The sequence below is a fragment of the Quercus suber genome, unplaced genomic scaffold, assembly GCF_002906115.3.
Source record: "Quercus suber isolate HL8 unplaced genomic scaffold, Cork oak 2.0 scaffold_302, whole genome shotgun sequence".
NCBI classification, from domain to species: domain Eukaryota; kingdom Viridiplantae; phylum Streptophyta; class Magnoliopsida; order Fagales; family Fagaceae; genus Quercus; species Quercus suber.
Window position 1 is genome coordinate 1,669 of NW_027069758.1, and position 13,189 is coordinate 14,857.

The 13,189-nt window shown below is 34.5% G+C and overlaps 1 protein-coding gene across 1 annotated transcript; it reads left to right on the plus strand.

Annotated features, from left to right (window-relative positions):
* Positions 1-6,831: 6,831 nt before the first annotated feature.
* On the plus strand, positions 6,832-11,110 carry LOC111986804 (GDSL esterase/lipase At2g04570). The gene is given in 4 exon segments (XM_065782455.1): positions 6,832-7,222; positions 7,924-8,413; positions 10,626-10,673; positions 10,676-11,110. Coding segments are annotated over 4 exon segments (1,053 nt in total). The 5' UTR covers positions 6,832-6,850; the 3' UTR covers positions 10,819-11,110.
* Positions 11,111-13,189: the final 2,079 nt, after the last annotated feature.

Here is a 13,189-nt window from a genome sequence, read left to right on the forward strand (position 1 = left end):
AATAGGTTGGACTTTCTTCGTGAAGAGGGCTCGAGCAATCTCTCATAGGTGGTCAAGCAGAAATTCTACAGCAAATCCAACTCTAATCAGCTCCTGAATCGCAGCCCACCATTGCATGAGAAGTGAAGATGTGGTAATTGGGCCAAGAAAGCCTAAATGATTTAGCAAAAAGCCCATGGGAGTAATAGAGGTAAAGAAGTAGTAAATGGGTCGAGGAAGCCCGAAGAATGACGTAATGAAATGGGTTGGTATAGTAGGAATGTTGGCCAACAAAGCCTAAGAGAGGAAAAGAAGTGAAAAGTGGGATTGAGAAGCCTTGAACAAAAAATTTACAAGGAAATGGGCTGATTACGAGCCCATGACAAAATATGAAGTAAAATGAGGGTAAAGCTACAGTAGGCACAACAAAATGACATGGCAAGAGTAATGGCCAAGAAGCTTACAGATGCAAGAAGGGAGAATATGGGCTCAGCAAGAAGATGATGACTGTTGCCCAGTCCAAAGAAGAGATGAAAGGAACATGAGCCCAAGAGCCTATATGCCCTTCACGCTACAAGAGTTAAACACCCATCGAAATCAGAAAAAAATGAAGGCAACAGGAATGGAATGAAGGCCAAAAAGGAAGGGATTTAGATGGAAGTGGAGAATACAAAAAGGGCCTAAGCACCACCAACTTGTACCTAGCTAATACATGGGAGGTGGGCCACGGGTCAAGGGTATCAAGGGGTGTGGTCCGACGGTGGGGAGAAAAAAAGGGGTCTATTTTAGGCTTCCAGCTCAAACTTCTATAGGGGAAATGTCCTGCTGGGATGACATCTCACCCAAAAGAAGTAAGAATGAGCTGGGACCACTTGATGCATGCCATAGAGGTAGGTGAGGGAAAGGCTTAATCCTTATCTAGATGAGAGTAGTGAGAACAGAGGAAGGTAAGAAACAAGACAAGCCATTTTTTTTTTTCTGGGAATGAGGAGTGGTGCAACCAACACATTTAGTGCAACGGTGGTGGTTGAGCAACCGACAGGTTAGTGGGCAGTCTTGGAAGGACTACCATAAGGAGTCAAAAGCAGTTGAGGAGTAAAAGTGGTAAATCCCATCACGGTAGATAGTAAAGGGTGGTAGCTATGAATAGTAGGAGGCATCAAAGAAAGGGGTATTATCATAACAGAAAGAAGTAGAGGTAGAACAAGGAAGAAGAAGAGAGAAAAGAAAAATAAACACAATAAACTAGAGAAAAAACCATGAGTGATAGGAATAGAGGCATGCATCAATAGGCTACCTATTTTCTCTCCCTCTTGGCAGACCCACTCTCTGAGAAATTAAGAGTTAAAGTTTAAGCCACCTATGTCATTTTTCCAAAGTGCATAATCTCTATGGCAGAAGCCTTCTTTGAGATTTCTCGCATTGGAGATCGGTTCCCTTTTTGGACTTGCATTTGCTGAGAAGCTAAGTTCATTTCTCTGGCAGACAAGTTTTACTTTTATGATTGATGAACGATTAACTTGTTACCTTGTCATTGAACTGTTTATCGTAATATTTTCCCACGATTGTATCATTCTACCATAACCTCATTAGGTTTCTTTTTCCCTTTATTTAGGCGTTAATATTATTTGTCAAATGATATAGTTATTTTGCCATGTTGTATTTCTTCCTATGATACCTTAAACAGCTATTCCCACCGTGGGCACGCCGTACACTCAATACTCCAGCCGAGGTGTGTTTGTATTGGGATGACCCAACTTGTGCGCAAACTGGCCTAAGGTGTGTTTCACTTAGGCCAGCCCCAGCTCTCCTACCTTACTAGAATCACGAGCCATGGTATAGTAGAAGAGATCAAAGCCCAACAACACAAAAGAACCACCACAATTTGTCGTATCACCAAGTCCACCACACAATTGCAGAATATTTTGATTGATGCTTACATATGTGACTCTTTCTCTCTCACTCTCTGTGTCTCCGTTTTCCTTTCTTGTTCTTTTTTCTTTCCAGTTCTTCTCTCCTTTAGGATACACTGCTGCAATTCCGTGATTTACAATGTAAAAGCTAACAATGCTTCCATGTGAATGTGTGAATAATAATGACAAACTAGACTAGACAAGATAGACAAGGTTCCCCAAGCTTCTGTGTAGGCCCTTGTACGGCTGTGCCTCTGACCAACTCTGTTACCCACTTTCCCATTTACTAGGTTACGCACTTTTCTTTTCATTTGTTTCCTTTTAATTTTCCTTATGATGTATTATTTGTTATTAGAATAATCAATATTATATATATATATATATATATCATATGGCATTATAATTGTACTTGATTAAAATATGCTACTATATAACATTTAATTTATTGATAAAATAATATAACATGTATTTAGTTGTTGTTTATTAGATTTTTTTTTTTTTTTTATGAGTCAAAATTTGAATGATTGTTTGTCTTTTATTTAGCAATCTTTAAATTATTAGTATTTTTTTTAAAAAATCTTAGTCATTTTATTTAATGGGTAATGCTTTATTTTGATAAATCTAGGTTCGTAGGTAAGTTTAGGACTATTGACACATTCTTGAAATGTAAATTGATAATTAAATTGTATTATACATTACTGATGATGTACAGAAAATTAGTAGGCTGAATGCTCCGGGCTTCAATGTGCTAGTGGTTACTTGGAAGGCCTGAAAGGAAAAACACAAGATTAAAGGCGACCGGGGTGAACCGGCCAAGAACCCTCTGATGCTTAAGTTATTTTTTTTATTTTTTTTATTTTTTTGGAACTTAGGAATCCCAACTTTTTGGAATAGTGAAAAACTTACCTTGATTTGATGTGGATGAGTCCTTATATAGAGAGCCTTGGAGCGATTACTTGTTCAGTAACTTCCCCAATATTTGTGGAAGTTTGTAAGTGCAGACATAACTTCCACAACACAGTTATAGAAGTTAGAATTTTCAATCTTATCTTCTATAACTACCATTGGAAGTTAAGCACTAATTAGTAAGTTATGGCGATAAATAAGGACCTTGTTCACGTTTCGAAGTTCCATGTGGTCTAAATCTTAAACTTATGTAGGTAAATCCATTACTGGAATTTTCCTAAGTGTTGGAAGATTGTCCAGGTGCTCTCCTTATGGACGACCCCTATGTCCACGGACGACCTTTCGCTTATGGACGATCTCCTTGAATGGTTGGCCTCTTGGCTTTTGGACGACTCTTATGGACAATTTAGAGATGGTTCAATTTTTAGTTCCCCATCAGATTACTATTCTAGGTTTCATACACAAAAAAAAAAAAAATTAGTTGTCTAATTTTATGTATGGCCCCCTAAAGATAAATTTCTGGCTTCGTCACTGGGTTACTTTATAAAGGGCCCAACAATAGAAAAAGGCCAACAATATAGAGAAGGTGAGAAGGGGAAAACAGTAAAGGAATGAGGAAACAAGCCCAGCAGGCTGAAATGATAGGATTGACAACTAGCAAGCCCACAATAATAAAAAAGAGGTAAGGAAGAAGTAAATGGGCCGAGGAAGCCCAAAGAATGAAGTAGTAATCCTATAAGAATAAAAAGAGGTAAAGAAGAGGCAAATGGGCCGAGGAAGCCCAGGGAAATGAATTAGTAAACTCGATGGGTCGACTTAAAGGCCAATAAGCCCAAAAAGTAATAAAAGGTAAAGATATAGTAATTGGGCCGAGGAAGCCCAAAGAATCTAGCAAAAGCCTATGTGAGTAAAAGAGGTAAAGAGGAAGTAAACGGGCTGACGAAGCCCAAGGAATGAAGTAATGAAATGGGTTGGCATGGAAAAAATGTTGGTCGACAAAGCCCAAAATAGGTAAAGATGTGAAAAGTGGGCCTAGGGAGTCCTGAGCAAAAGATTGTTGAAGAAGTGGGCTGGTATGGCAGGAGTATCAGTCCCTAAGCCCACGAGTTAATAAGCAATCAAAGGAAAAATAAAGCTATAGTAGGAACATGAAGTGATATGGTAGGATTAATAACTAAAAAGCCCACAGACATAGAAGAGGAAAACATGGGCTCAGTAGGAAGATGAGGGCTTTTACCCAAGCAACGGCCAGTCCAAGAAGGTGTATAAGGCAAGGAATATGAGACCAAAATCCCACACATCCTTCACGCCACAAAAGATAAACACCAACCTATATGTACCGTAGAATTAAACAAACACGGAGGTAGCAGAAATGGTGTGAAATCTAGAAAGAAACAAAATTCAGACAGAGTGAAGAATACATAAAGGGCAGGGCACCACTTACTTGTACCCAGCCAATACATGGGAGGTAGGCCACGGGTTAAGGCTTTCAGAGGGTGTGGTCTGGTAGTGGGGAGAAAGAGGGGGTTTATTTTGGGGTTCCCATTCAAACTTCTTTGGGGAGATATGTCCTGCTAGGATGGTATCTCACCCAAAAGAGGTAAGTATAGGCTGAGATCACTTGATACATGCCATAGAGGTAGGTAATGAATAGGCTTAATCCCTATCTGGATGAGGGAGGTGAAAAACAGAGAGAGTTAGGAAACAAGATAAGCAATTTTGTTTGCGATGGAAAGTGGTACAACTAACTCATTTAGAGTAATGGTAGTAGCTGAGTAGTTGATAGGCTAGTAGGCAGTCCTAGAAGGACGTCCATAAGGAGCTAAAAGTAGTTGAAGGGTAAAAATGACAAATTATGGCAGATGGTATAAAAGGGAGTAACTATGATCAATGAAAAGGGAGGAATGAAAGGAAAGGGAGGTAGAAAGAAAAGAAAAGAAAAAACAGAGAAAAAGAAAGAATACATGGAAAACCTAGAGAGATAAGTGGTAGGTGTTGGGAAATGTAGACCCCGGTTAATAGAATTAATAAATTTTAAACTCAAGTTGTTAATTAGATTTATTATGAATAAATCTTGTTAAAACAAACTAACATCAATATCATGCACAAAAGAATAGTAAATAAGACAAGATATAATGACCCAAGAAAACCAATGAAACAAACTAGTTTCACAGTAAAAAACTTAGGGGAAAACCTTCCCAAAAAGCAATCTACTATAATAAATAGAAGTTTCAGATCTAGTACAAAACCTTTGTTCTTAGACTCTACAATCTCCATAAATGAACTTACAGTAGAAACCTTTTACCGCTTTAGAACCTCTGAACTCTTCAATATTTGAATGCCACAAATGATGCATGGATCTCAGTACTTGATTAACTCCCAGCAACTTGAAAAAGATGTTGTTGGCTGCGAATTTCTTCACTTCATCAATAATGAAGATCAAGAAGCACTTGGTTACAAAACCCTAAGGCGTAAAAGATGCAGTAACTTCTTTTAGAGAGAATAAGGCACTCGGTCACTTTTTGCATGTGTTCTCCTTGTATTCTTTTTTATGATGGCATTTAAAATAAGCCTTATATATGTCTAGGGTTGTGAGAAAAGAAACCCTACACATACATGTTAGCATGGGCCGAAAATCAGATCTAGAAATTCTGATTTCGTAGATCTCGATAGATTTTTTTTTGTTGAGCTTCTGTCAAGACCTTGATAGATATATTATCTATCAAGCTATTTGTTGAGCTTTAATGAACAATACTTTTTCACTTGTTTCTTGGAAAGATTTGCATGGTTTCAATACTAGGCTTGAATTCTTGTTCCTTGAAGTATTAAACCATCCTAGATCTACTAAATTACAAGTAAAATGCATTTTGTCAAAGGATTAGCCAATACACAATAACATATGTTCTAACAAGTTCCACATATGTCCTAACAATAGGAATAGATGCATACATCAATAAGCTATCTTTTTCTCTCCCTCTTGAGAGACTTAGTCTCTGAAGAATTGAAATTCGAAACCAAAACCATTTAGGTCCTTTTTCCAAAGTGTGTAACTTCTATGGCAGAAGTCTTCCTTGAGGTTACCCATGTTGGAGATTAGCTCCTTTCTTTGGTCCAAATCTGCTGAAAGGCTAAGCCTACTTTTATGGCAGACAAGCTTTCCTTTTAGTATTCATGCTTATTGGGTGATTAGTTTTTCGTTCAGTTATTAAACTGTCTACTGTAGCGTTATTTCTATTTGTTGTATTATTTTGCCATAACCTTATTAGCTACCTTCCTTCTCAGCGTTAGTCTCATTTATTTCGTCTAGTATTATAGTTGTTTTGCTATACTGTATTCCTGTTATAATATCTGTAACAATTGTTCCTGTTGTGGCCATGTCACACACTCAGCTCGCGATGTCTCTGCCAGAACGCGTCTATATTGGGACGACTCGGCTTGTACATAAGCTGGCCTAAAGTGTAGCCCTATATAGGCCAGTTCCAACTCTCTTACCTCAGACCCACGGGCCGCAAGACAGTAGGAGGGTTTAAAGCCTAACAACACAAAAAGGCCCACCATAGGGGTAACACATTTTGAGTAACAAAACATAAAGTAAAATAACAATGTTTGGCTTTAGATAGGTTTGAAATTATCTTTCCAACTATTATGTAGTTATATGACTATTATTTTTATATATATGTATTATTTAAATAAGTCACATGACTCATTACAAAGGTTACGTGACTAAAACTACATATATGCATGGTCTTTTCAATTGTCACATAGTGAGTTAAAAGAAGATAGCTATAAACTGGTTTGAAGCCAATTTTTTTCTAGAATAAAATACTTAGAGTGGGACTGAAAATTCTTGTATAACAATCTATCATGATGTTTATCACGAGAGTTCTCACTTTTGTTTCTTTTTTCCATTTTACTCTGCCGTAATTATTGCCACTTCTACATTAATTATCCCTTTGTTTAAAACTCTAAACATTTACTGCCTGAAATTGTTGGAAAGATTGATTAATTTTTTATATTAAATCATTTGCAGGCTACCAAGACACAAAGCAATTATGGCATACACATACACTACTCCATGGCTCTTGGTAGTAGCTGAGCTTCTAATTCTAGTCTCTATAACCGAAAGCAAAGTTCCAGCCATCATAGTTTTTGGGGACTCAACCGTGGATGCAGGAAACAACAACGTGTATCCAACCCTTCTCAAGAGCAATTTCAGGCCTTATGGACGTGATTTTGCTGGTGGTCGCCCCACAGGACGGTTCTCTAATGGTCGCATTCCTCCAGACTTCATTTCTGAGGCTTTTGGGCTCAAACCAACAGTACCCGCTTACTTAGATCCTGCGTATAATATATCAGATTTTGCCACTGGAGTTTGCTTTGCTTCTGCTGGGACAGGCTATGACAATGCAACTTCTGATGTATTTGTAAGTATCAAACCAAACCATATCTATCAACCTATGCATAAAATAAATAAATAACCATGTAAAGAGCTTTCTAGCTCAACTGGCAACTCTTATAGTCTGTTTGGATTGAGAGAAAGTGAGGAAGAGTAGAGTAAAGTAGAGTCGAATTGGCCTAAAATTAGCATATTTTCAGTCACCTCTACTCTACTCCTCTCCCTCTCCACTCAATCCAAATGGGCCCTTAGAGTTTCTAAAGGAATCCTCTCTCCATTGTAACTATCAAGTTATCCACTTTGTGACATTATCTGTTGGTCCCTCCTCTATTATTAATTAATACTTTTTTTTTTAATTCTACAAATTTAGGTTCTAACTGGTTGAGAATTATCTTCTCCAATGCATTAGGTTGCAATTTATATGATAAACCATGTGTATTATTTAAATGAGTCATATAATTCATGTAAAATTTTTGCGACTAAAAGTACACATTAATGGTTTCTTCAATCATTATATAATGTTATATAATGTGTTGAAAGAAGATAGCTCAAACTGATTAGGAACTAAACTTTTTCATTTTATTTATTTGTTTTTTACCTTATAAAAGATTAATTGATTCATACTTTTCTTATGAGTAATTAATACATACTTTTGGGTATTCTAATTTGTCAATGCGTGTGCATGAGAAAGTTATACCAATTTTTAAATTGTGCTTCCTTAATTTGCAGAAAGTGATACCAATGTGGAAGGAATTGGAGTACTACAAGGAGTACCAAAACAAGTTGAGAGCCTATGTTGGTAAAGACAAGGCAAATGAGATTTTGAATGAAGCCTTATATTTGATGAGCCTTGGAACAAACGACTTCCTAGAGAACTATTACTTATCCCCTAAACGGCAATCTCAATTCACAGTCCAACAGTATGAGGATTTTCTCATTGGACTTGCTGGAAATTTCATCAGAGAACTGTATAGTCTTGGAGTTCGGAAAATATCACTCACTGGACTTCCTCCAATGGGGTGTTTGCCACTGGAGAGAACCATAAATATTTTGGGTAAAAACGAATGCCTGGAGAAATTTAACAATGTGGCTTTGGAATTTAATGGGAAGTTAAATGGTTTGGTGGAAAGGCTGAATAAGGAGCTTCCAGGGCTCAGATTACTGTCTACAGATGTATACAAGATTCTCGATCAAATCATCAAGAAACCTTCTTTATATGGTGAGTTCATACTCCTTGTACTTACTGTAATTTGGTTTTACTTTTTTTTAGCTGAATTAATTTGGTATTACCTGTTTATGATTGTGATTAACAATGATATGCCTCCCTTTTTTTAATAAGTAGGTAATAATTTTCCTTTAAGTATATTAAATTAAATGACTTTGGATTCTCAAAAAAATTAAATACTTATATTTTTATCTAAATATAAAATGTAATATTTTTTTTAATTAGTTATCTGACTTGTTTAAATAATTCACATAAACTATCTTATAAATAATCATGTATGTAATAAGTTGAAAAAATTCTTCTTCTTTATTGGTTTATTAGAGCTAATCTTTGTTCTATATCTAATATCTTTCCTATTATTTGGTTGAGGATGAGTGAAGGGGACACACAGATATTGCTTGTTAGATTTTTTAAATAAAAAATTTAAAAATACGGTCCAAATCAACGATTATATTTCATTGGGTTAAGACTTAAAAGAGACCAAGGAAAACCCATATCCTAGCTCATGACTTACATCATGTTTTGATATATATATATATATATATATGTATGGACAAAGTTTAGTTATAAAATCGATTGTAGCCTTATGCTACAAACTCGATTAATATCTTTTTATTGGAGGTAAATTTTGACAAATCTACAGTTGGATTACATCTTATTCTTATATCCTCCATGTTTGCAAAATTTCAAGAAAATTAAAAATCAATAGCTATGTCATCAATAAATTTTTAAATTGCATGTTCTTGTAATTTAAAATTATGCATAAAATATAAGATTATAGATTATATAGTAAATAATATCTGATTGACAAAAAAATTGTCATGTGTATTAAGAGTGTAAAGAACATATAATTCAACGGTTAGATTTTTAAAATATGCAGTAATATTTATTTTATTGAGTGAGTTTGTAGCATAAGGTTACATCCAATTTTGTAGCTAAACTTTGTCCTATATATATATATATATATATTTCTCAAAAAATATATACTTATATTTTTCTCTAAATATAAAACGTAATATTTTTTTTATTAGTTACTTGACTTGTTAATAATTTACATAAACAATCTAATAAATAATAACGTATGTAATAAATTGAAAAATATTATTTTTTATTGGTTTATTAGAGCTAATCTTTGTTCTATATCTAATATCTTTCCTATTATTTGGTTGAGCATGAGTGAAGGGGACACACAGATATTGCTTGTTTGATTTTTTTAATAAAAAATTAAAAATACGGTCCAAATCAACGATTATATTTCATTGGGTTAAGACTTAAAAGAGACCAAGGAAAACCAATATCCTAGCTCATGACTCACATCATGTTTTGATATTTATATTAAAAAAAATATATGGAATGAGATTGGTAGATTCTAAGGACTGGAATACAATGAAATGAAATATGATATTTTTTTCTTAAAAAAAAGTATGATATATATATATATATATATATTAAGAATTGAAAGAAAATAAATATATAGGTTAGAGAAATATAAATATATCCATCCATTGAACTCTTCTCCCTCTCACATGAAAGAGGAGCTGCAGTTGAGGACTCTACATGGACCCGATTTGTGTGAAAGTAGAGATTTGCCACGTTGCGAGTTGTGGCACAAAATTGTACCAAATCATATATCTCTAGCATTACTCTCATGAATAATGCAAAATGGATTCATGTGAGAGTAGCGTGGAGTCCATAACTTCCCTGTATTGACCACTGGGAGAGATTTACAACTTGACACTACAGGGGAGAATGGACCTTTAACATAGGTGATGGACATAAGTCCACATCTCTACCATCATTGTTACTCTTTTCCTCCCCTGAATTAGTTAGAGTCACTTACTACTAGTCATAAATAAAACCATATGTAACTAGACATAAAAGAAGTTGTTCATTCTTTCTTTATTTATTTCAATGACGAAGGAAGAGCATGAATATTGGCTATTGTCTATAAAGAAAAAAAATAATTAAAAAAATAAAGAAGATTTGATATTTTAATAAAATATAGTATAAATAAATAATTTGATGTGTAATATTTTGCACGAACTAATGGGAATGGTCTGTGCTCCAAAATTAGAGCCAGCTCTGTTTGCTATACTAATCCAATTTGAAACAAACAATACATGTCAGGTTTTGTTTTTATTTTATTTTTCCTCTACTCGTAAGTTCTTCAGTCATAACAAATATGAAATACGTTGTGGATTGGCAGGATTTGACGTTGTAGGAAGGGGATGCTGTGCTACAGGCAAATTCGAATTAGTTACCTCTGCAATAAGCTGAGTCCGTTTACTTGTTCGGATGCCAATAAGTATGTCTTTTGGGATGCCTTCCACCCTACAGAGAAAACAAATCACATAGTCGTTAACAGTTTTCTTGATAAGCTTCTAGCATATTTTCGTTGATTATTTTCATCCAAAATAACCCCCAAAAAAAAAAAAAAATCTCTGATTTTTGTTGCGGTTGATTACTGGCCATAACATCTCAATTAAAATATTATTTATTTATTTATTTATAATGATGGATTTCTTTATCTATTTGTTTGGTTTTAGATTTTGTCCTTATTCTGTAATAAAACAACAATGGCTCCATTGTAATTCAACGATAGAGGTCCAAATCCAATGTCATTTGGAATCTCGACGTGATTTTATTTATTTATTTATTGATCTAGACCTGAATTTTTTTTTTTTTTTTTTTTTTTTTTTTTTTTTTGTGTGTGTGTATTTATCCACTAAAATGTTTGAGCCTAAATTAATGAGAAAAGATTGGATCTGAATTAAACCCATCATGATGGTGACGTGTGTATTTTTTGTCACATCTCATCATTTTAGCGGGTTTAGTGCATTGGACCTAAGCTGAGTCTATTAGTGAGAGTGAGAATACATATTAGAGTAGGACAAAAAAAAATCTACAATTCTAATTCAAACCAAGCTATCAAGAAGAAAAAAATGGTTATCAAGCAAAAAGTTGAAGCCAAGGGATTCTGTATTAAAAAAAAAAAAAAAAAGGCTCAAGCCAAGGAGGATATATTTTTTTTTTGGCAAGAGTCGAATAATATAATTATTACATATTTTCAAAAGTTTGGTTTAAATTACACATTAATTTAAGCAATATATCACTAATCAATTTATATATTTTTTTTAATGCAAGTTTCGACAAATCTATTATTGAATTACATTTTCTTCTTACAACTTCTACTCAATATTTTCAAGTGCAAGTTATATTTTTCTATCCTAAACTATCACCCTGATTATACTTACCTTTTAAATTATCGAAAGGCACATGATTGACAACCCCCAAAGTTATAGCTTTATTTCAATGCCCTTCCTACCGTTTGTTTTTATATGAATAAAAGAATTTATATGAGTGATAAATTAAAATGTATATCAAAGACATCATTCGCCACCTTAGCACTTACACAATAATAAAGTGGATTAGGCGGACTTATTCTTTCTCTCATATTAGGTGGCAGGGCAATTGTGTAGCTCATGCTTTAGCCAAGAGAGCAATTGTTTCTTTTCCTTTATTGGTCTGGATGGAGCATTTCCAACAGACATTAATCATGTTGTTATTTTTGATTTTCCAGTAACATAATAATAATACACAGTTTTGACTCTCAAAAAAAAAAAAAAAAAGTGGATTAGTCTGTTTATTTGACCAAAAAAAAAAAAAATATAGTGTCGATACCTGATTTACATCCAACTCATAGCCATGATTTTTTTTTTTTTTGGTTGCGCGCGCTCTCCTAATCTAAGTTGAGCAATAAATTTGCAAACCATAGATATTGGCACGGGGATTCTTTTATGCTCAAGGAAGGTATTAGCAGGCACATGCATATATAATACATAAAAATTTTCAAGTACGATGGGAAGAACTGGCTGGCTGGGTAGCGTCATTCTCTTATCATGTTGTGTGTTGTGGACTTTTGTGGGGATTGGCTCCATGTAAAGTCTACCTATATACGTGTGATGCTTTTGCTTGAAAAAGAAAGCTTAAAAACCATACTTGATGTGAATGGTCTATTTTAGAGCTTACTCTAATTTCCTGAAGAGGGGTACCTCCTTCCATTCCTAGTTCTCTACCTTTTGGACTACTTTGGGCAGCTTCCTTCTAGGCAAGTCCAGCCCTAGCTAAGAGAGCTAGTTCCTCCGAAGCTTACCTAGAACTTCTTACTCAAGAAGACTTTCTATCTCTCTATCCTCTATACTTGATCTCTTTCTATGAATTCCTTTAATTTTTTGAGGATTGTCAATGTCCTTAATGAGGTTCAAATTGGCCATTTATTGTGAAAATCGTTGTTTCATTCCTCTTAATTAAAAGGTTGCTCAATTCTCTACAAATTTATGTTTGGTCATTTTTTTGTGTTTGCGATGAATTGTATGTGCAGTGAGCTGTTAGAACATTCTGCTCGACAATGTATTAAATTTTGGTGGCTACTGGCTTGAAGGTTAATGATTATACTTCCCGGCAGCACATATAGTGCATGTGCAAAGGTTAATTATGTTGTTTGGCTTTCATGCCTCTATCAGGAAACTAAACTTAAAATACACACAAAATTAGTACTGAACTTGAAAAACATACAAAAATTATCGTGCTTGATAATGTATGTGTGTGAATGGCTTTACACCTTTTTAGATTCAAGCTATATATCTTGAATCAATTTTCACGTTTTGTTGGATATAATTCTTTTCTCCACTGTAATTTTCAAGAATGGTCCAGTAATTTTTTGATGTTGCAAGTGATAACACAACAAGAAAGCTCCATAGGTTTCTATAG